Source organism: Camellia sinensis, chromosome 10 (genome assembly GCF_055761805.1).
Source record: "Camellia sinensis isolate YWXY chromosome 10, ASM5576180v1, whole genome shotgun sequence".
Lineage (NCBI taxonomy): Eukaryota > Viridiplantae > Streptophyta > Magnoliopsida > Ericales > Theaceae > Camellia > Camellia sinensis.
The window spans coordinates 184,244,427-184,269,610 of NC_138970.1; the positions used below are offsets into that span (position 1 = coordinate 184,244,427).

General features: G+C 38.7%; 1 protein-coding gene across 4 annotated transcripts in view; it reads right to left on the minus strand.

The window, feature by feature from the left end:
- LOC114278728 (Gut esterase (DUF1350)) overlaps nt 1-25,184 on the minus strand; it is a 65,854-nt gene that overhangs the window by 19,637 nt on the left and 21,033 nt on the right. For all 4 annotated transcript variants that reach the window (XM_082893110.1, XM_028220825.2, XM_028220826.2 and 1 more), the window contains 2 exons: nt 11,660-11,767; nt 7,721-7,870 (listed from right to left, as the gene is read on the minus strand). In XM_082893110.1, coding sequence (XP_082749236.1) covers nt 7,721-7,870; nt 11,660-11,767 — 258 coding nt within the window. The remainder of the gene's footprint in view (nt 1-7,720; nt 7,871-11,659; nt 11,768-25,184) is intronic.

The following is a 25,184-nucleotide window of genomic DNA, read 5'->3' on the forward strand; positions in this document are numbered from 1 at the left end:
AGTGCCATAGCATTATTTTTTCTTGAACAGAGATTGAACTAGTACTATTAAAGCTCTGAGCTTTTTTATTACTAACAGGTACTTCATCAAAGTAGTAAAGACCTTCAAGCATCCTAGCACGCCCAATCATCATCCCTGAGTTCTGGTTCTGAAATTCACAATGGGATTCAAAAAATGTAACACGACAATTAGAATCCTTAGATAGTTTACTGACAGACAAAAGGTTACAGGCTAAGTTGGGGACGTGAAGAACAGCATTGAGATTAATTTTCTCAGTTAGTTTAATAAATCCTTTTCCTGCAATAGGTGAAAAACTACCATCGGCTATTCTGATTTTGTCATGACCAGAACAAGGGAAATAGGTACTAAATAAATGGGAAAAACTAGTCATGTGATCGGAGGCATCGGAATCTATGATCCACGGAGAGAAGTTTAGGCAAGAGAAGGCTTTAGGATTTCTACCTGTTTGTGCCAACAAAACACTAGGAGTACCGGATGAGGAGTTGGATTTTATCAGCTTTAAGAGTTGATCAATCTGCTCTTTGTTGAAGGGACCTGAATCGGCTTCATTAGCGGTAGGAAAGCCACGATTTTTCTCTCCTTGTTTGCTGCTTTTCCAGTTGACAGGTTTGCCATGGATCTTCCCACACGTTTCGCGTGTATGGCGAGGCTTGTTGCAAAAATCACACCAAACCCGTGGCTTATCATCAAACCTGCGCTGGTAATTTGCAGCCTTGTTGGCCGCAACATCGCTAATTAAAGTAGAAATTTCAATTGATTCACCAGTACCTTTTTTCTTAAGCATGACGCTCCTTCGGCTCTCTTCCCTTCTGACTTCGGCAAATACTTCGCCAATGGATGGGAGAGGAGGTTTGCCAATAATTCTTCCTCGCACTTCATCGAACTCAATGTTGAGGCCGGCAAGAAACTTGTAAATACGGCTGTCTTCCACAGTTTTCTTGTGGTGGTTGCAGTCGTCAACCGATTTCCATTCGTATATGTTGAAGATGTCAAGATCCTGCCACAACCTTTTCAACGAATTGAAATATTTGGTGACGGAATCATCTCCTTGACGAATCTCTCCCAACTTCAAAGGTAATTCGAAAACTTGAGATTGATTTCCTAGGTCAGAATACATCTGACTAACATTATCCCACAATTCTTGTGCAGTAGTATAGCACATGTAATTAGAGCTTATATCCTCCTCCATGGAATTGACCAACCATGTCATAACCATGGAGTTTTCAGCATCCCAACTGTCGAACAGCGGATCATTAACAGCAGGAGCCTTCTTGTCACCAGTGATGTAACCGATCTTTCCTTGCCCACGGATATACATCCGGACAGATTGTGACCAGCGGAGAAAATTATCACCATTTAGGCGGATGGTGGTGATTTGGACAGAGTGAGAGTTGGACGTTTTCACCGGAATGGCAGCGGCAGGGGTTGAAGTGGTTTCGGACGTGACTTCCGACATGGGTATGACGGTTTTAGGGCTGCTGTGTTTTTTGTTGCTCTGATACCAACTTAGAAAATATGAGGAAGAAGAACTCCGAAAATATGAGGAACAACTTAGAAAATATGAGGAAGAAGAACTCCGAAAATATGAGGAAGAAGGAATATATTTATGTTATATTCAAAACTTCTTATCTTACAAGACCAAATGACACTCCTTATATAGGAGATATTACAAACATCATTATAACCCATTATATGCCACTTACATATTATATATTACCACTATCTACCACTATCATATTATATACATGCCACTATCTACCACCAACACCACTATCATATTCTATGCATGCCACTATCCTTCACCAACACCACTATCATATTATATACATGCCACTATCTACCACCAACACCACTATCATATTCTATACATGCCACTATCCTTCACCAACACCACTATCATATTATATACATTAACACAAATTTCCAACGGAAAACATGTGAAATACTTTCAAAGCATCGATAAGTCGTAGATAAGGGACCTCTATTTACATTTCTATTTACTATTGTGGTTGATGTTTTGAGTAGAATGGTTGATAGAGCAAATGAGAGGAGGTTAGTGGATGGTTTTGTGATAGGTGGAGATGGTGTTTCAGTTTCAATAGGGTCATATGAGCTCTAGTATTTGCACCATCAGTTTCAATGGGCTTTTTCCTTCCAGAGGCAAAATTTCAATTCAAAGTGGCACACCAATGTGCCACTATAAGGGCCACCAACATGCTTTCCTCTAAAATGGGAGTAGCTAGATTCAATCAAGCATTCCAGCAAGCCTTTGGCAACAAGACGGCCTTTATGTCTCACCATATGTCTCTCTCAATTCTTCAGGGCATAAAATCAGTTAGACATCACTTCAAGTTGTTACTCACTCATTGCTTCCATTAAAAGGATGAAAAGAATGATTTGCCTTACCCATGAATGAAGTAGAGACTATGTATATATGATAGATTAATGATACAATTTAGGAAACGATATAAATAAGGAAACAATATAAATAAAGCACTAAATCAGTGATTGACACAATCATAAATTATATATATAATACTAAAAATAAAAAGATTTTATGTACTCCAATTTCTATATTCAACACTCCCTCTCAAGGTGGTATGAAGATATTCAATAATCGCAGTTTGCCAATGGATGACTGGAGTAATGTTGGTCCTACAGACTTTGTGAACATATTTGCTAATTACTGAGAGGAAGAGACAAATGATGGACTCCCAATACCAGTCCGAACCTTTTCTCAAATGAAATGAATATCAAACTCTATATGCTTTGTACGCTCATGAAAGACAGAATCAGAGGATAGCATAATAGTACACTTGTCACAAAATATGGAGGCAAGACCAGTCTCCTCAAAACCTAATTCTGCTTGGATAGAACGAAGCCATAGAATTTCACATGTTTCCTGTGCCATAGCTCTATATTCAACTTCTGCTGAAGATCTAAAAATAACTACCTGCTTCTTCCTCTTCCATGATATAAGATGATCACCATAGAAAGTACAGAAGCCAGAAATAGAACACCGATCAGTTCTAGATCCTGCATAGTCAGCATCAGTGAAACCAGAGAGCCCAGATTGATGAGGGGCTATAAAGAATAATCCCAAGCCAGGAGAGTTCTTCAAATATCTCAAATTGTGATAACCGCATCATGATGTTCTGCACGAGGTGCCTGCATGAATTGACTAACACCACTGACTTCAAATGCCTGGGTCTTCTAACAACTTGCCAGACTCTAATGTGAGCTTGACATTGGGATCCATAACATACCAGTATCCTGAAATAAGTCAAGAGTGTACTTTCTCTGAGATAAGGAAATTCCCTGCCGTGAGTGAGCCACCTCAATCCCAAGAAAATACTTGAGGCTCCCCAAATCCTTAATATCAAAAGTGTGTCCCAAATCACTTTTTATTACATCAATGCCTACAGAACATAAACCAACAAGACTATACATTGACCGATTGAATTACGACGGATGAAGCAAGTATGGTCGGAGTGGCACTGAACAAACCCTATGGATATGATGACAAAATTGAAACGACCAAACCAAGCTCGTGGAGACTGCTTCAAGCCATACAAAGACTTGTGCAATTGACACACTTTCCTCTAATACTCCCCCTCACCCCGAAAACCAGGAGGAGGTGTCATATAAATCGTCTCAAGAAGATCCCCATAAAGAAAGGCATTCTTGACATCAAGCTGATGAAGAGGCCGAGAATGGGATGCTGCAAGAGAGATGAGAAGACGAACCAAGATAAGCTTGGCAACAAGTGCAAAAGTGGCTCCAAAATCCTTGCCAGAAACCTGAGTGAAGCCCTTAGTCACCAAGCGGGCTTTGTAACGGTCAACGGAGCCATTAGCTAGATACTTAATAGTGAATACCAATTTGCAACCCACAGTACTCTCGCCAGACGGTAAAGGAACCAAATCCCAAGAATGATTATGTTCTAAAGCTGTCATCTCATAGCCTCCACCCATTTCGGATTTTGAAGGGCCTCTAACATAGAACGAGGAATGGCCTCGAATTCAAGCTTGCCAAGAAAAGAGTGATAGGTAGGGGAGACCCTGTCATATGAAAGATATTGGGAAATGGGATGATTAGCACTACTCAAATAACCCCAACGATTTGGAGGATGTTGATCCCAAGGGGAATTACAACGAGGAGGTGGAGGGGATGTATGTAAAGGAGAAGTACCTAACCCAAAGACCGGAGAGGCGGCAGGGGAGAGCTGAGAACGAGGGCGACAAGAGTATGCCTGCAATGAGGGCGGTGAAGGAGGCAGATATGGAGAATGAGGAGAGAAGACAACCTCATCTGTAACCTCTTCCAAAATAGGAATAGGGCGAACACTAGAAGGAACGGAAGTAGAAGCCTACAAAGAAGGGTTAGTACCAAAAAAAGGGAGATCCTCACAAAAAAGTAACATCCAAAGTGTGGGGAAAGTGACGAGATACAGGATCAAAACACCTATACCCTTTTGACATGGAAGAATATCCTAAAAAGACACAATGAATAGACATGTCATCTAACTTGGTATGAGTGGGACTCCGATCCTGAACAAAACAGGTACACCTAAAGACCCGAAGTGGGAGAGGAAATGGGATAGTGTGGGGCATAAGAACATAAAACGGAGTAAGACCCTGCAACACACAACTAGGGGTCCTATTAATAAAATAGACAGCGGTGAGGACAACCATATGCCAATAGGACTTAGGGACACTCATACCACGAAGGAGACACCGCACAATAGACATAGTATGACGATTTTTACGTTCAAATAGACCATTTTGCTTAGGAGTCCATGGACATGTAAGTTGTTGAAGAATACCAGTCTAATTAAGATGGGAGCGAAAAACATTGGAAATATATTCCCCACCATTATCAGAATGGGTATTCCTAACAATTGTACAAAACTGAGTCTTAACCATTTGCAAAAATTGAACCAAAAATGGAAAACACGTCAGACATACAACGGCGCAAATATACCCAAGTGCATCTAGTGTGGTCATCAATAAAGGTGACATAATATCAATGGCCAGAAAAAGCAGGAACAGAAGACGGACCCCAAACATCGGAATGTATAAGGTTAAAAGCACTAGGGGCACGAGTCATATGAGGTATGTAACTGGTACGAGTATGTTTAGATAATTCGCAAACCGCAGAATGAAACTTAGAATCTTTACAAGCTTTATTTAATAAAGGAAAAAGTTGACGTAAGTATTGAAAATTGACATGACCCATATGTGCATGCCACAATTTTGAAGTTTGAACATTTAAAATACAAGATATAGAAATAGGCAAAACAAACACTAGAAAACTAGCTTAGGTAGAAGGCGGTTGTTTTGGTGGATCCCCAAAGTAGTAAAGTCCATTGCGCTCATATCCCTTGCCAAAAATCCTTCTTTGAACTCAAGTCTTATAATAGACATGAAGAAGGTAAGAAAGTAACAGCACAATTGAAGGACTTGGCAAAGCCGACTAATGGATAGTAGATTATATGTAAAATTAGGAATATGTAAAATAGAGGATATAGTAATATCAGGAGATAAAGACACTTGACCCTTGTGACGAACTGAGGAGAAAGACCCATCAGCAAGACAAACAGATTGGTCTATAGTAGTAGGAACTGGAGATGAAAGAAGAGAAAATTCACCCGTCATATGATCATTAGCCCTAAAATCCAAAACCCATGAGGAACCAGCAAACCAAACATGAAAAGCAATAGAAGTACCTGTAGTGAGTAGTAGTAGTAGAGGACTAGTAGTCAAAGTCCCAAGTTGAGTCTGAAGCTAGCCAATCTGAGTCTGTAACTGCTGTAAAATAGGAATACTCAGAGACCCAGAAGCATGAGGCCTCCACTAAAGCAGCAGTGCGAGGTGTGCCAAAACCACGAGGGCGAGAAGATCATTGTCTCAACTTAGAATGAAGTTTGAAGCAGCGAGCCTTGACATGACTACGAGCCCCAACAATGATGACAGGTAACTGAATCAGTAGAACCCCGAGAACCAGAGGTTGCAGCAAGGGCCATCTTGTTAGATAAGACAAGAGTCACTGAGTAGTGGTGTGCGGAACTAGACGCTAACGACGGTCATCACTATCAATGGTGGCAAAGGCCTCATAGAGGGATGGCATGGGCGATGTGTTTAAAATCTGAGTTCGAAGAGATTCAAATTCAAAGTTTAAACCCATCAGAAACTGGTAAGTGTGCTAGCGGGCAAGGCAGCTAGACACCAGAGCGGCGACTTCTGCTGGTAACTCAGTCAAGGGCTTATATTGAGCTAATTCCTCCCAACGAGCCTGAAGGTATCCAAAGAACTCTAACACAGAGAGACCCAAAGCAGTCTAGGAGGCACGAGCAATGTCGTGATAGAGCTCAAAGATGTGAGCATCATTATGAGCATGGGCACACATCTGAGACAAGGCACGCCAAACACTCGAAACAGTGTCACAATAAAGGAACATGTGGTAAATATGGTCCTCTATGGAGTTGAACGTCCATCCTAGAATAGTGCAATTATCTATATCCCACTGGGCACATGTAGGATCAGTCGCTGCAGGCTAAATAGAAGATGAGAGCCAATGGGTCTTTCCCTTTCCCTCTAAATAGTGTTTAAGGGAGCGGCCCCCAGCAGCAAAAATTTTCCCATTCAACACCACACTCGTAATGCGATGAACAGGAGTGTGATGAGAGAGAGAAAAATCAAAAGTCATTGATATAGGTTTGGTGGGCATATTGGAATCAACATAGGATGGGTCAGTCATGGTGGATTAATAGGCGCTAGAAAGCACAAAATCATAGCAACACAGTCTAGAAAAATACAAAAAGCTGAAAAAAACTCAACGGCTAGTCCAAATAAATGCTACTGAACAAATCTAGTAGTCCATTAAATAAAAAAAGGCTAAAAAGTGCTTAGTACATTAGCACCACACCCTAAAAAGGAAAACAATAGGAATTAAACTGCCCAGAAGAGCTGCCGAAGCATCTATGGCCAGGAAACACCCTGGTCGGCAGCCAACAAGACTCTCAACAGCACTAGGGCAGCCTGTCAAGGGGTGTAGAGGGTTGGGTAGGTGGTTTCGGGGGGTCTAAGCTGGCTGGGTGGGGCTGTCGAGTGAAATACAGGGCTGGAAGGGGGTTGTCGGCACTTAAGGAGGAAGGAAGAAAATGAAACAGTGGCTGGGCAGTGGGACAGAGGTGTCGACAGTGGCTAGGCAAAGAACTAGGGTTTCTGTGCTCTGGCTCTGATACCAAAAGAGATGAAAAGAATGATTTGGCTTACCCATTAATGAGGTAGAGGCCATGTATATATAATAGATTTATGATACAATTTAGGAACGATATAAACAAGGAAACAATATAAATAAGGCACTAAATCTGTGATTGACACAATCACAGATTATATACATAATACTAAAAATAAAAAGATTCTATATACTCTAATTTCTATATTCAACACCATTCACCAAGCCACCCCTCTATTGTTTGTGATTTTGAAGACCCAAGGAAAATGACGTACTGTACAATTTAACAGAATAAGTGCACATTCCTAATAAAGTGAGTCACAAAATCTTACACAACATGATTACATTAAAATTATGTGAGAGAGAAACATGTGCATCATGACAAAAGGTAACAGAAAAATATTCATGAAAACATAGTAGATATCAATGAAATATAATAGAAGTTAAAGGTTTGGCATACCAGTCGTCTTGTTTCTTCTGGCTTTGGAGTGAAATTTTCCTTTCCATTGACTAAGTCTGTGTACAAAGGAGGAAGTTGCTCAACCAGAGGAAGAACTTGCTTCATTATGGGAGGGCTAAGGTTCTCTAACTGTTTCATAGTCATCTCTGCCTGTATTTAAATCATCACAAAAAATCAGTGGTGCATAAAAAGCAATAGCTTCAAGTCTATTAGTAAAAGAAAAAATGGTCCAACCCAGGCACCCATTTATGCCATCCACACGTACCTAATTGTCAAATATCATTTTAAAAGGCCAAGAGAATTGAGAAAATCAATTCTTAGGAAAAAGATGATAAATATGATGGAAACAAATACAGATGAATAATGCATACAATCTACCACGCACAGCATGCAAACATAATAAAACCACCATTTGGTAATGGCCCTTTCTTTTTAATTATTACTGGCAAGGATTATAGTTAGATATAGAGAAAAGAAATAAAAACAAAATAGAAGATGATTAAAAAGGTCGAGAGAGAATGATGCAAGACAAAAGAGTTAGAGAAGAGAGTAAATTAGGGTTCTCTCCCTCATTCCATCATATTTATATCAATAATGCTCAAGGCACACAATACCTTGTAAGGGAAATAATGTTAGAATAATATCTTCGTTATTGTGATTTATTTAAATTAGCTGTCATTAGTTTTAGTTTCCTTTTGTGCCTTGAGGCTTCTATTGTATGTTTCCTATTATTAATATATAAGGGAGTGATGGTCTCACCATTCCCTAAGTTTGATTTTCCCTAAAACAAACATGCTATCAAAACCCAAACCCTAAACTCATCACCCACACAGCCACCATACACCACCCAACCACCACTTCACCACTACCCATCACCACCCGAAGCCACCTAACTCAGCCGACACCCCTCTAGGTGATTTCTGCTCAAGCCGAAGAGCTCCAGACCCTGTTCTAGGGCTTTTGGCTTCAACCAACCCTTCTCTACGTGCTTTCGGCTCAAGCCGAAGGCCTCTAGACCCTGTTCTAGGGTTGTCGGCACTTACCCATGGTCTGTTAGTTTTTACAAAGAGACTCTGGACCTTCTCTGGTTTGTTTCGAGCTTCACTTCATAGGCTTTAGGGGTTTTTTGACTTCAACAAGGCTCATTCATCTAGCCCATGGTCTGATTACATTTGTTTGTTCTCATTCTCTCCATTACTACGTTTTTATTTTATTTTATTGTTCTCGAGACCCCAGGACTGCTATTTTGATTGAAGTTTACTTCCTCCACTATTTCATTTATTTTTTGGGTGCATAGATGGCCCCATGAATTTGATTGTTATGCTCCCATAGTGGTGTGATTGCCATTGCTTGTTCCTTCCATTCCATCTTCCCGTCGTTGTGATTAGTGCAATTTTTTTGGTTGAGATAGTAGCATATAAATGGCTGACCTGCCTAGTGGATCCACCACTACTTCTCACCCACCTCAAGAGGAGAGTTCCATTATGCCTACTACGCCTGAGAACTTGAATCAGAGCCCTAATATAACCACCTCTCTGTTTAATAGTTAGAATTACCTTGTGTGGTTGCAATGTCTGACACTTTTTCTGAAGAGTAAGGGGAAGATGGGTTACGTTGACAGGGAGAGTCCAAGCATTAGATATCACTGATCCTAGTTATGACCAATGGGAGATTACCAATTCTTTGATTATGGGATGACTCATCCATTCCATGGTTCCTGATATTGGTGTGGGTTACTTATCTATGGAGACAGCCTATGATATTTGGGATGTTGTGGCCACTATTTACTCCCGGAAGGGAAATTTTTCACAGACTTCTGAGTTGCGCCACTCGATTGAGTGCTCAATACAGGGCGAGGTGACCATTCTTCAGTACTTCACTTTCCTTAGTAATGGCTGGAAACATCTGAATCACCTTCAGGACTACAAACCAGTTTGCCTAAAGGATTCTGTGGGGTACCAAAAATTTATTGAACAGGAAAAAGTCATCAAATTTTTGGAAGGCCTCAATATGGAGTTTGATCCTGTTAGGAGTCATGTTCTTGGCATGGATGTTCTTCCTTCCCTTTACGAAGTGTTTGCTTATGTACAGAATAAGGAGAGTTGTTGTTCAGCTATGCTTCCTCTTACCTCCACAAAGTGCTTTGCATTAGTTTCTGCTCCTCCTAGAGATGGGGATTGTCCTGTCTCATGGTTCATGCAATCCTTCTGAGAAGGATAATTTATTTTGTGACTACTGTCACCAGCCTGGACACACTTGTGAGACATGTTAGAAGCTTCATGATACTTCATCTAAGGGTCATGGTAACTGCTCTAATGGTCGAGGAAGTCTATCTGGAAAGTCTCGAGGACGTGAGCTTAACCTACGTGCCCATCATTCTAGTGTAGTTGACACACATGACTCCGCTCCAGCTGCTCAGTTTACTGATGATGTGTCTGGTATGTCTTTTTCTCAGTTTGAGGATGCCCTACATTACTTGCTAGACTGCCGGACTTCCATTACTCCTACCAGTACATCTTCCTCTTCGTTTGCCCATTTAGGTAACTTAGCCTTTTCTACAAGTGCTTTCCTATCTCATAAAGCTTTGCCTCGGATTATTGATTCTGGTGTCTCGGGTCATATGACTGGATCTTCTGATCTTTTCTCAGAATATAAGTCCTCTTCAAGTCAGGATAAAGTTAGGATTGCCGATGATAACATTTCTTCTGTTTTCGGAAAGGTTTAATCCATGCCACATCTTCTTTACCTTTGTCATCAATTTTACATATTCTCAGTTTCTCTGTTAATCTTCTATCATTGAGTCGTTTTACTTAGGATTTGAATTGTAGTGTAACCTTTTTTTCCTGATCATTGTCTTTTTCAGGACCTTATCACAAGGAGGACAATTGATAGTGGTAGAGTAGAGAATGGTCACTATAACTTGGATCATGCAGATCACTTGGCTCATCATACGATCTAGTCTCCAACCACCAAGGATGACATTTGGCTTTGACACCAACGTCTGGAACATTCGTCTTTTTTATTACTTAAGCATTTGTTTCTTGTTCTTTTAAGAACAATAATGTTTCTGAGTTTCATTGTGAGTCGTGTCAATTTGAAAAACAACACCGAGTTTCTTTTGCTCCAAGTATAAATAAAAGTTTCATTCTTTTTTCATTAATTCATTCTGATATTTGAGCTCCTTCTCGTGTTGTTTCATTAAAAGGCCATAGATGGTTTGTCACCTTTATTGATAATTTTTCTCGCACTGCTTGGGTGTATTTACTAAAATAAAATAGCAAGGTTTTAAAATAATAAATAAATACATCAAAATTAAACATAAAGGTGTAAATACTTTTCTGCTCAAGACTCACTACAGAGAAGGAAACTTTGCTTTATTGAAACTGAAATTGGTATTCTTAGCTTTAGTAATTGAGCTTCCTACTGCGCATTATCTTTGTGTTTTTTCTTAATTGGTCATTTACTTAATTTTTCCTATAGAATATAGTTGCAAAATGATTTTTTTTATTTTTAAAACCATCTACTAGACTAAGTTTAACAAGAACCTAAGGAAAACACTTCATATGCATACTCCTCACATGCTTACGCGTAAAAGGCGTACAAAACGCACCTAAGGCGCATGTCTCAGACTGTGTACACAAGCTTTTGGGAAGTAAAGCCTAAAAATCAAAGCCTTGAGGCTTTTTGCCTTAGCCTCACTTTGACGTGAGCCTTAGTAAAGCCTTTCAAAACTTTGTGTGTATTAAGAGATGATTTAATTTGGTTTGACATGCAATCTTATTCTCTTTTCTCACTTTGTTTCACCACTTTTGTTTGTAATATCTCAAGGAATCACCATCATCACCATTATCATTCTCTAATAACTATTTACAGAAAGGCATGCCTAATTTGACCACATATTCAAGTCCAGATGATAGACATTAGTGAATAGATTCTCACCCCAAGGCGGACTGTTGGTGATGATGTAATCTGTGACAGAAGCGGTCCAATGCTTTGAGCCATTGGGACAAGAACTGGGGAGAATAATGGGATAGCCAAGCTTGCTTCCTGTAAAATAAGCAGAGGCATGAACAATTTTTAACAATCACTAAACATTTAAAGAAGAATAAGAAGAAGAGGAAAAAAGTATTTGAGAGCGTGGACCTAATAAATCATTAGTCACAAGGGTAGTCTCCTAAGAAGCACGGATATGAAAATGAGATAGGAATACAACACAATACAAACACATTGACATAACAATTTTCAAAAATTCACAACACAACACAACACGGCAAGGTCACTACAATAAATAAATATATATGTCATATGTATACATAAAATTAGTGCAAAGAGAATCCTCCATTCCATCTACAAACATACACTATAGACCAAGAAGAATAACAATAAAGAAAACAAGATTTCAACAAATTTATTTTCTTCACATAAACTGAGCTCACATAAGTGGTGTTGCCCGTAGGACACCGGTTGATTTATGAATAGGACACCCAAAACAGCTAAAGTTTGACAGCAAGTTATTAGGGTCAACACAGGGGTGCTTGTTGAAAAGCCATGCTGATGTCATCCCTATTTCATGTCACATCAACATTGGGGTTGTCTTAAGGGCCTTAGACACAATCACAATACCACACTTTACTACAAGGGTACCCTGCACCATGAACCTATTGTGATGGTATTTTGGTCCATTTTGCATCATAGGAAGAATCTATTCGCACACCACAAAATCTCTCAATTCACACTATTTTATAGTTCAGATATCAACTTCCAAACAAAAATGAATTGTTCGGATATAAACTCTATTCGATAGTTGATATTCAAACAATTGCTTTTTGTTCGGAAGTTGATATCTGAAGATTTTATTTTCGTTCGAAAATTGATAACTGAACGACACAAATGGTGTGAACTAAGACAAAGTGTGGTGTGCAAATAGAAGATCCCCATGAAGGCAACTTAGATTTTCATTTTCAAAGTCACACAGCTTTTGCTGGAAAACCAACAAAAAAGGGACTCTGCCGATTATTTGTTGGCCTTCTAAAGGTAGGCTGGATATGCCAGACTTTTAGTAACTTTAAGAAAGTTGCTTTTGCAAGTTTCCCTTTTCTTAAAATTTATCGATTTAAAAGGGTTGGCATGTTCAAGAAATAAAAAACACTTTAACCATTTTGACCTTCCTGAATCTAAAGTTAGCCAAACTGTATGCAATAATTTGACAGCCCTTGAGGTGGTAGCATCTACAATAATACCAAGTGCAAGATTAGAACCCTTTTATGCTACAAATTCAAGAAGTGCACTAGGGTGTCTACATATGTCAGTTTCAACACCAAAGGCCGTACTAACTTCACAATTAGGGGCCTTTCGAACCACTTATGTAAAGATAGGGATACCAACTAAAGCAAACTTTCATTTTGAGGGGGGGCAAATGCTCCCATAGGCCACTATGGACAATACCCCATATTCTCTCCTACCTATCAAGTCATATTAAATATGTGAGCCACACAAATCTCGACTTAAAGATCACAACAAAGGTGTAACTCCTTTATGATAAAGCTTCTCCAATGACGTGAAAGTGAGAAAGGTCAACCATCTTATGGGTCTCATTTAGTTATAGCACAACTTTGTGTAGTTGAGTTGGTCAAAGACTTTGACAACACCTTGGAAAGGAGCTTACATCTCATTTGACAAAACTCTTCAACCCATGTGAATAATTTCAAGTCACTTAGACTAGAGCTGCTACCAAGCAAGCACTAATGGGCTATTAACATAAAATCAAATTGAAGGAGGCAATTGTGCAGTGAGAAGATTAGAACATCAATGCCTAAACCTCAACCAACACAAACCTTGTTGAGTAGCCAATTTATGTACTAAAAAGAATAAGGCAAGGGCACACAACATGACTTAGACTAGGCTTGTCGTCATGGGCCAACTCTTTTGGCTACGTCAAGGAACAAATTTTTGCCTATGTCGTGCTTAAACTCCACCAAATTCAAGCCTGCCAAGCACTTTAGATCACCTGAGTGTTGTATCTTCGTTTGTCTTAAAATATGAGGGTAATTTATATATAGTTATTTGGTGAGGAAAATAGGGGAGAAGTAAGAATTAATATGTGATTTTCTTGCTTATAGGTAGGAGAACAAGCTCACTGAGAGTTTTTGGGCTATATAGCCGTCACTATCCAAAAGCATACAAAATTCTAATTATTTACAATACATTTTGTGGTTTTTTTTTTTGGATATATTACAAATATACCCCTTGGGGTTTTCTTAAAATATGAATTGCCCCGGTGGTTAACAAAATTACATCTTGGCCCTTTAAATTTATAATTGCATAACAAATGACTCCTTTTATTAATTAATCATTAAGTCAATTAACAATTTTAATGATGTCAAAAATATATTTTAATTAATAATTTTGATAATTTTATTGTTGCATAGGAGAGTAGTTAGGAATTTCATTTTTTATGTTAATTATATTAAATAAAAAATTTTGACAATGGGGTATTTGTGATTTTCAAAATCACAGGAACAATCTGTATTTTAAGCAAATCTTATGGGGTGTATTTTTAATTTACCCACTCTTTTTTTGGCGCCATGAGAGCTTTTTGGTTTTGTAAAGTACTTCTATGTTTGCATATGTGTCTGCATGTCTACATAGACACAAGTTATCATACCATTTCCTTTGACTTGGTTACCTTCTAAAATTAGTCTGGCAAACCTCTCTTTTGATTTCCCCTCACTCTATGCCCTTCATGTTTTTCATGTTCTTATCTAAATTTAGAGCTTTTGGGGCACATCAAGTTTGCAGAGAAAAAGGTGGTGTTTCTTATCGAACACCCTCATTTGTTTCCATTTTGTTGTTTTGGCCATTGATGTTTTACTAAGTGCAATTACCTCTCTTTCTAGTGAGCTTGAAGAGAAAGTGCTTTGCTGTCGGTTAGATCTATATACTTTTCCAAGTTTATGAATTAGATTACAAGAGAACAGTAAAATGTCAACTCATCGTATGAACTTAATTTAAACTGGAAATATTTGTTGAATTTATCTGTATTGATGTCTCAGAAAGTTTGGTGCTTGAAATCTTTCAAAGGGTCTTTTGTTTTTTCTAGAAATGTTCTATCAGGTCTTTTGTTTTTGCAAGAATGGGTTTGAAAACCCAGTTGGAATCTCAAGTTTGGTATTAGCATTTTGTGTTTTCAAACTTCTTGCATGGGCCCACAATCAAGATTCAGGAGTTACAGAGATTTGTTTCCTGTGTAAAAACTAGATGAAGAAAGCAAAATGATACAAAGCTTGAATATGAATTCAATTCTTCAATTGTACAATGCAAAGTTGTGTTTTTGTACATTTGAGGATTTTATTGCTTTGGATTGTTGAGTGGAAGATACCAGTGGAGAAACAATTGTTTGTTTGTTGTGTTGAAAACACAGAGTTGTTTCAACTTAGATTTGTAATATAACAGATCAATTAATCAATCAATAATACATCTATTATTTACTTGGTATCAGAGCTATAGGTTAAAGATTTTGGTGTTCTTCGCCTTCCGGCGGGCGGCAACCTTGCCTTGACCGCCCGCCGGGTCTCAACCAAACTGTACCATACTATACCATAGTAAGTAACCATTTGCAGAGACCAGAATAGTGAGAATGGCCACTATGAACCTCCCTTTCTATCTTCTTTTTCTACACCATGGATGACTTTCGGAGAAGCCATGTACCGGCTTCCGGAAGCTGGGATTGCACCGACGATCTCCCTTTTCACTCAGTGCTTCGAATCGGCAAGGCAAGCCGGCTTGCTTCGCTACAGCTACTCTGCAGATCGCGATCTCTACGTCGCCGGCGATTTGTACGAGAACGACGTCGTCCCCTTCCTCCTCAAATACCAGCTCCCCAACGACGACCTCGACTCCCTCATCTCCGTCACCACTGTCCCGTTCGTTTTCCAGCTTGGGATTGCCGTCGGCCCATCTCCTCTTCCTCCTAATCCCAGGTTTGAGAACCCACCGGCTGGAGGGGTCTCGAAATCACCGTTGTCCAGCAATCCGTCTTGTAATTGTCCAGCAGCTAAATGAAGAAGAAGTAGCCCAGAGAGTGAGACCCATTTGGTTCTTGTTGAGCTCCAAACAATCCTCATAGCCATATGTATGTGTGTTCGCACTCTCTTTTCACCTTTCTCTCACTTCCTTCTCTCTCTAAAAACAGCGTACTGCACACACTCACTTGATGAGTGCTCAAGGTAAGAAGAACTATACTGTGAGAGAGAGAGAGAGTAAAGAGGCCAAGTGGCTGGACCTGGAATCTCAGATAAAAGGACACTACTCATTGAAAGAGAAGAACCACCAAACAAAACAGGGGGCTGTTTTTTTCAATTGACCACAGATTCCTCTCATCTCTCTTTCACTCTCTCTCACTCACATGCGGGACACAGAGTTTCCCTCTCTCCCCTTCTCTCCACTTTATCACGTGGGTTTTGTTCCCTCTTTCCGTTTCTTTTTATTTTTTTTACTACCCACTCTTCTTTTTATTTTATATATATATATTTATTATAATATATTACTTACACCTCCACTATGTCACCTTTTGTCCCGACTATATCAACTTTTCTCTAACATTCCTCTCTTTCATGGATACACATAAAAAAAAAAAAAAAAAAAAAAAAAAAAAAAAAAAAAAACTAAAATAAAATAAAATTTACCAATTTTCACAACAACCCATATTTTATTCATCTCAGGGATCAACCCCGATCACAATTTTACACCAAAAAAAAAAAAAAAAAAAAAAACACAAACCAATCAACCACACCCACAGCGGGATTTTTTCTTCTCTACTCTACTGCAGGTCTCTTCTTCTTGCCTCCGTCCTGGCCGGCCCTTGACGGTGTTGCCTCAGTGCTTCCTTGTCCACCGAGCACGTTCACTCCCCCATACTCCTCCACTGCAGCATATGGCGGCCCTCCAAATCGGAACATCACGGTGGCCTTCCGCTTCAGTTCCTTATTTTCTGCCTTAAGCACACTTATCTCTGCTCGCGCATCCTTATACATGCGTTGGAGCAGAGCCAGCTGGGAGTTTAAATGCTGCACCTCATTTGTCCTACTCTGCAGCCGGTTCGACAGGTTTGTGACCGCCGTCATGCTTTCCACACATGCCTTCAAAGTATACTGATTGGCTTCCACATCCGACTGCACTGCCATTCTTTGCTCCACCGACCGCATCGGAAAGTTCAACGGAGCAAACTCCGGGGCGCTTGGTTGAGGTTCCAGTGCCACCGCACCAGTTCTCTCTCTCGTTGACTCGTTGAGGTCGGGAAAGAGGGTGAGCAGCCCACGGGAAGACGATGAAGCCATTTTCTAGGCAACAGAGTGTTATACAGAATCTCTCTCAGAAATCTCTCTCAGAATATCTCTCACAGGTGTTTTTGCCTCAGCCTCAGCCTCTGTCTTATAGCCGAGGCAGCCACGCGCATCGCGCGCCTCTTGACGCCCGACAAACTGGCACGCCTTTTCATGGCACATCTTTTGATAAAGTGGGCACGCCTTTTGATGGCACGCCTTTTGAAAAATTGGGCACACCTTTTGAGGGTGCATTTTTTAAGGGTCCGGCAAGACTCTGTAAACTGTCCCGACATTAATTTCGGTTAGTTCCTTTATGGGTCCGACAAGACTCTGTAAACTGTCCCGACATTGATTCCGGTTAGCTCCTTTATGGGTCCGACAAGACTCTGTAAACTGTCCCGACATTGATTCCGGTTAGTTTCTACAAGGGTCCAGCAAGACTCCGTAAACTGTCACAACAACTGTCACAACATTGTCTGCTACAACGGTCCAACATGACCCCATAAACTGTCTTCTACAACGGTCCGACATGACCCCATAAACTGTCTTCTACATCGGTCTGACACCACCATACAGTGTCCTCTACAACGTTATGACACCCCCATACAGTGTCCTCTACAAAGTTATGACACCCCCATACAGTGTCCTCTACAACGTTATGACACCACCTTTCAGTGTCTTCACCAACGGTCTGACACGACCATACAGTGTCTCCTATCCTTTTTTATTTTTTATGTATTTTTCTTGTTTTGTTCCTCTCTTCAAACTCAAGTTGGTTAGTTTCTATCCTCCTTGAGTTTGCGGGGGGCTGTTAGAATTTACCTACACCTACCACCACCTACTACCACACCTACTACACCTACCACCAATTTACCCTCACCTACTCCTCACCTACTACCCAAACCCTCTCCTATATAATGAGCTACTCTGATTTGTAATATAACAGATCAATTAATCAATCAATAATACATCTATTTTTTACTGTTTTCAAACCCATGAACATACAAGAGTTGTTTCTCTAAATTGTGATGTGCCAATCAAGATTCAACCCAGACATAAAAAGGTACTACAAAATAATTAATAAATAAGTAAAGATACATTATCCACCCATGCATGGCCCAACTGACAAGAATGCATCAGTGGAAGCAACTTGTGGGTTGTTTTTCATATTGGGGGTTTCTTGTCACACAGTGTTTGGTTCATGAAATGCTTAGAATTTAACATCAATTTGTCTATTTGATTGCCAAGCTTGTTTAGAGGTAGTTTCTGTTTATTTAAAATTGCAACAGTGGCTTAATTTATAGTGCAACATTGAACCATACCTAATTTGAGGATTTTGATCCCAGTTGGCATTTTGTGATTTGGTTTGCGCCATTATTAAGCAATACACACGAACCTATATTTTCAAAGTGCTTCCATATGTGGTACTTGACAAAGTGAGCATTGTTTTTTGCACAAATGTACACATAAAATAAAGTTTATATTGGTTGAACTATTAATATTACTATTTCAATTATGCAGGACTTCACATTTGGAGTCGATGGAGAAAGGGCTGGAGGGAGTGAGAGCCATATGCATACTAAGGAAGCCTAAGACCACACATCCACCAGAAAAGTTTATGGATAATTTGTCATCAACTGGGTTTGGCATTCACCCCTCCAGCATTTTTTTTTATGCAAGTCCTTTTTTTATAAACTAATCGATGAGCCTAATGTACTTTCTTTTCCATATCATATAAGAATTTGGAAAGCATTTGTGCCTCTTAAGGTGAAGACCTTTTCGTGGTCGCTGGCTCATGGAAGCATTATATGACCAATGATACCTTTCAAAGAAGAGACCTAATTGCTGTCTCTGTCCTCAATGGTGCATCATGTGTCGGAGGGATGGGGAATCCTTGATTCATTTATTTCTTCACTATACTGTGGCATTCACTATTTCTTTTGGTTGATTCTCACTGGTTGGCTCTGGGATTTGTGCTTATATGCTTTTAATTGATTTCCGGGGTTTGGGAGGCAAGAAGAGAGCAAAAGTGTTGTGGCAATGTTTTGTCTTCGCAATATTTTGGATCATTTGGTTGGAATGGAATGGAAGGATCTTTGAAGAGAAGTTTGATGATGAGGACTTGTTGTGGGACAAAGAGTGTCATTTGGTATAGTTTTGGGCGCATGCTATTGAGGTGAGGGTGCCCTCACACTTATTTGCTTAACATTACTTTAGTACTCAAGTGATGTGGGACTGCGCTTCATAGTGTCCACTCCATTTAAAGGGGTGCCTTTTTTTAATTTCTTCAAGATTGGAGGGTGGTTTGTGATGTTTAATTGGTTTTTTCTTTTTCTTCGAATTTGTTTGATATCCTTGGAGAGGACTTCTCCTCCTTTTGTATCTCTCTCTCTCTATTTTTTTATTTTTTTTATCAATATAATTCATCTTTGTTGCTGATAATAAAAAATTGTCACCAACTACTTTATTTTTATTTTTTTTGTGGTGAGTGAAAAAAATGTTTTGTTTAGTATTTTGAATGAACTAGATGATATGGTTAAATGTGGGGGCACAAGTGGAAAAAAACATTTTGTGGTTAAATGTTTTGTTTAGAATTGAATGAACTAGATGTTAGCATTATTGTGGAGTGCTGCTATTAGTACCCCATCAATTATTTTGGATCCCTCATTTCTTTGGACCCCTACTTATAAATTCTAAAACTCTTAAAAAGAAATTTCTACCCCCAAATAATACCAAAATTATCCTTGTAAAAATATTTTACCCATTCAATTGAATGCACACCCCCCACACCCCAAAAAGCCTCTTTTCCAAAAACCCTAACAAAACCCACGAAGGTGATTAATATTTCATTTCCACATACATATTCATGACCTGAGAAAATAAATGTAATTTTTTTTGCTGTTGATTCAAAATTCCCTTTTTATGGGTTCTGCGATCTCCACGAGTTTAGATTTGTGATCTCTCAAGTGGGTTTCTTTGAATTCTCTGATAGTTTCAATTCTTGTTCACTATCTTACCTTGGTTTTGTGGTTTTAAAGTTTGAAAAAGGTTCATTAATAATATTCGGTTATCTGTTCCTGAACAAATAAGAAATGTTCGGTTACCTGTTCCCAAACAAATAAACAATGTTCGGACCTGTATTCCCGAATTTCGATCATATGTTCGGGAGTTTAGTCTCGAAAAATGACAAATAGTTTTTATTATTTTTGCCATTTTTTTAAGAAACTTACCCTTACAAAGGCAATCTGCTCTGAGCTAAGAACATTATCAAAGCTATGAATCTCCTTTGAGCTTTTATTGTTGTACTCCTCTCGTCTTATGGAGTTGTGATTGTCAAAAAAACTTCCACTAATTGTCATTGCCGGAGAAACGTAAGTAATCAAATGATTGTCACCGTTACCGTCAGAATATTGCTGCCAAATTTTTTTCAAGGTTTTGAAGGTGGGTAGGCTTTGAAGATGAGATTTGGAGAAGATGGATGGGTGGTGATGGAGGTGGATGCTCTCATAAACCCTAACTCATGATGTAGTGGATGTGTAGGCTTAACTGTGAGATGGAGTGTCCCAAAATTATTGATGTCCTTTTTAGTAATTTTATTTGAGGCCATTATTGTAAATAAAAAAAAATTAAAAACAAAAGCTAAAAAATGGGGGGGGTCCAAAATAATTGATGGGGTGCTAATAGTAGCACTCTTACTGTATTTCTTTATTTACTATTATTAGTTGTAGCTTAGCTTTATTTCCTTTCTTGCCTAAAAGGCTTCTATTGTAAGTTACCTATTCTCTAATAAAAACGGGGTGATATCCTAATCACAACCTTAAGTTTGATTTTCCCAAAAACAAATATGGTATTAGAGCTAAAACCCTAAACAAAAGGTTTTAAAAAACGACCGCAACCATTACGTAACGGTCGTGGTGGTTACGCCATCCGTTACGGCCGCTATATTGTTGTGACGGAAATTTACATGTGTGATGGCCGTTTCGGTGTTACATAATGGCTGTAGCGGTACCATAACGGTCCGTTACATACTTTTACAATATTCTGAATAGCTTCCTTTCCAAAACAAAAAGAAAAAAAAAAAAAAACGAAAGCTTACAAAAAAAAAAAAAAATACTCGAGTGATCCAAATCCAAAGAAATAATCTTATATGAATTTTTTTTTTAAATTTTTTTTTAGATTTTTATTTCATTACATTAGCATGTAAAATAAAAAATAGATAAGCAGTGGTTGTATTTACTTTTATAATCATTTTATTTAATATTTAATTGTAAATATTTTTTATTTTGTTACTGTAATATGTTGTCTAGAAAATGTCATTAAAAATATATAAAATCAGTAGCTTAAAAATAATTTTTGTTTTTGGCACAATTTTTATTTTTATAATCATTTCATTTAATACTTCATTGTAAATAATTTTATTTAGTTAGCTGTAAAGTGTTATTCAAAAAAATGTCTCAAAAATAATTTGTGTTTATGGTACAATTTTTATTTTTATAATCATTTCATTTAATAATTGTGAATATTTTTTATTCAGTTAGTTCAAGTATCTGTCAAAAATAATTTGTAGACATTTAAAATCAATTATTCTTAAAGTCATTAACTATTGAAATAAAATATAAAAAGCTTCTTTTATAGTGATTTAAAAATATGAAATATATTATATCATATTTAAAAACTAACAAAAATTTATCAAAATCTATTTTAAACTCCAAAAAATGTGATTCTGAAGAAAAAAAAAATATGCATATACGTAAGTTTTTTTAAAATTGTGCGAAAAAAAAAAATCACGGTTCCGATTACCGCAACTGCAACCGCGCCACCGCAACCGTTATGGCAACCATAATCTCTCTCTCTCTCTCTCTCTCTAATCAATATAATTCATCTTTGTTGCTGATAATAAAAAATAAAAAATTATCACCAACTACTTTTTTTTTTCTTTTTTTTTTTTTTTGTTGTGTGGTTAAACGTGGGCACAAGTGAAAAAAAATGTTTTGTTTAGCATTTTGAATGAACTAGATGGTGGGGTTAAATGTGGGGGCCCAAGTGGAAAAAACATTGTGGTTAAATGTTTTGTTTATAATAGAATGAACTAGATGTTACCATTATTGTATTTCCTTATTTACAATTATTAGTTGTAGCTTAGCTATATTTCCTTTCTCGCCTAAAAGGCTTCTATTGTAAGTTACCTATTCTCTAATATAAAGGGGGTGATATGCTATCACATCCCGAAGTTTGATTTTCCCTACAACAAATATGGTATCAGAGCTAAAACCTTAAACCCATCGTCCACACACCAGCCGACATCAACCCACCACCACCCATTCACCATCCAAAAGTCAACTGGAGCCACCCACTAGTAGCCGACCACTCCCCTACCTCTATCGGCTCTAGTCAACACCTCTTTGAGGATTTTAGGCTCAAGACGAAGGGCTTCCAGCCTCCCCTAAGTAGTTTCAGCTCAAGCCAAAGGGCCTTCAGCCCCACCCGACAGCAACAACATCCCCTCTGTGTTTTTCCGGCACTTGTAGATGTTTTTCTAAGGGTTGTTCATTATCTAGGGCGCTATATGGTTTGATTGGTCCATCTACAACTCTGTTCCTCGCTTCAAGCAAGTTCTTCCTTTCTTCTTGAGAATAGTTTAACCCTTGTTTTGATTGGGGATTTGTTCCTCTTTATTTGATTTATTTTTTAGGTAATTATATGGCCCCATTAATCTGATTGTTATGTTCCTATAGTGGTCTGTGTTTGATATTGCTTGTTCTAGTTCAGTTCAATTCAGTTCAGTCCATTCCATCTTTCCATAGTTGTGATTAGTGCAGTTTTTGGTTGTAATAGTAGAGCATAAATAGCTGACACGTCTAATGAATCTACCACTACTTCTCACCCACCTAAAGGAGAGAGTTCCATTATTACTACTACATCTGAGAATTAGAATCCTAACCTCAAAATCATCACCTCTATTTAATAGTTAGAATTACCTTGCATGGTCGCGCAGTGTCTACCACTTTTTTTGAAAAGTAGGGAAAGGATAGGTTACGTTGACAGGAGAGTCCAAGCACCAGATATCACTAATCCTAGTTATGACCAATGGGAGATTACCAATTCTTTGATTATGGGATGGCTCATTCATTCCATAGTTCCTGATATTGGTGAGGGTTACTTGTTTATGGAGACGGCCTAGGATATTTGGGATGTTGTGGCCACTACCTACCCCCGGAAGGGGAATTTCTCACAGAATTTTGTGTTGCGCCACTCAATTGAGCTCTCAGGACAAGGCAAGGTGACCATTCTTCAGTACTTCACTTTCCTTAGTAATGGCTAGAAACGTCTAAATCACCTTTAGGAGTACAAACCAGTCTGTCCAATGGATTCTTCAGTACCGCAAATTTGTTGAACATGAAAAAGTCTTCAAATTTTTGGAAGGCCTCAATATGGAGTTTGATCTTGTTTGGAGTCGTGTTCTTGGCATTGATGTTCTTCCTTCCCTTCAGGAAACATTTGCTTCTGTACAGAATGAGGAAAGTCGTCATTTAGCTATGCTTCCTTCTACTTCCATACAGCGCTCCGCATTAGTTTCTGCTCCTCCTAGAGATGTGGATCATCTGCTTCATGGTTCACGCAATCTTTCTGAGAAGGATCATTTGTTTTGTGACTATTGTCGCCAACTTAGACACACTCGTGAGACATGTTGGAAGTGTTATGGTACTCCATCTGAGGGTCATGGTGACCGCTCTGTGGTTGAGGGGGTTGATCTGGATAGTCTCAAGGATGTGGGTTTAACCCACATGCCCATCATTCTAGTGCAATTGATACACATGACTGCTCCAGCTATTCAGTCTACTAATGATGTATTTGGTATGTCTTTCTCTGAGTTTGAGGATGCTCTACGTCACTTGCTAGACCGCCAGACTTTCACTACTCCTACCGGTGCATCTTTCTCTTCGTTTGCCCATTCAAGTAACTTAGCCTCCTCTACAAGTGCTTCCTATCTCATAAAGCTTTGCCTTAGATTATTGATTTTGGTGCCTCAAATCATATAACTGGATCTTTTGATCTTTTCTCAGAATATAAGCCCTCTTTAGGTCGAGAAAGTTAGGATTGATGATGGTACCATTTTGTTTGTTTTTGGGAAAGGTTTAATGCATGCCACATCTGCTTTACCTTTGTCATCAATATTACATGTTCTCAGTTTCTCTATTAATCTTCTATCATTGAGTTGTCTTACTCAAGACTTAAATTGTAGTGCAACCTTTTTTTCTAATCATTGTCTTTTTCAAGACCTTATCATGAGGAGGACGATTAGCAGTAATAAAGCAGAGAACAGTCTTTACATCTTGGATCAGGCAAATCACTTAGCTCATCATACCGTCCAGTCTCTAACCACCAAGGACGACATTTGGCTTTGGCATTGGCGTTTGGAACATCCATCTTTTTTATTACTTAAGCATTTGTTTCCTTCTTTTAAGAACAATAATGTTTCTGAGTTTAATTGTGAGTCATGTGAACTTGGAAAACAACACTGAGCTTCTTTTGCTCCAAGTATTAATAGAAGTTTCGTTCCTTTTTCATTGATTCATTCTCATGTTTGAGGTCCTTCTCGTGTTGTTTCATTAAAAAGCCATAGATGGTTTGTCACCTTCATTGATGATTTTTCTCGCACTACTTAGGTGTATTTACTCAAAGAAAAAAGTGAGGTTTTCTCTATATTTCAAACCTTTCATCAGATGATTCGCACTCAATTTGGGGTTGTTGTCAAAATTCTGCATGCTGATAATGGGGGTGAGCATATTAATTCGGGGTTAGGGCAATATTTCAACAATCATGGCATTATTCATTAGACATCTTACACCAGCACTCCTTAGCAAAATGGGGTTGCGGACCGCAAGAATCGTGATCTTTTTGATATAGCTCACTGCATGACTTTTTCTTTGCATATGCCTCAGTCCTACTAGGGTGAAACTGTTCTCACCGCTGCCTATCTTATCAATTGCCTTCCTACTAAAGTGCTGCACAAGAAAACTCCTCTTCAGGTATTCTTAGGCTCTCAATCCGCGTCTTCTATTCCCCTCAAAATTTTTGGATCTGTCCACTTTCTGTTTCTCGTGGTAAAATGGATCCCCCCGTTCTATTAAGTGTGTCTT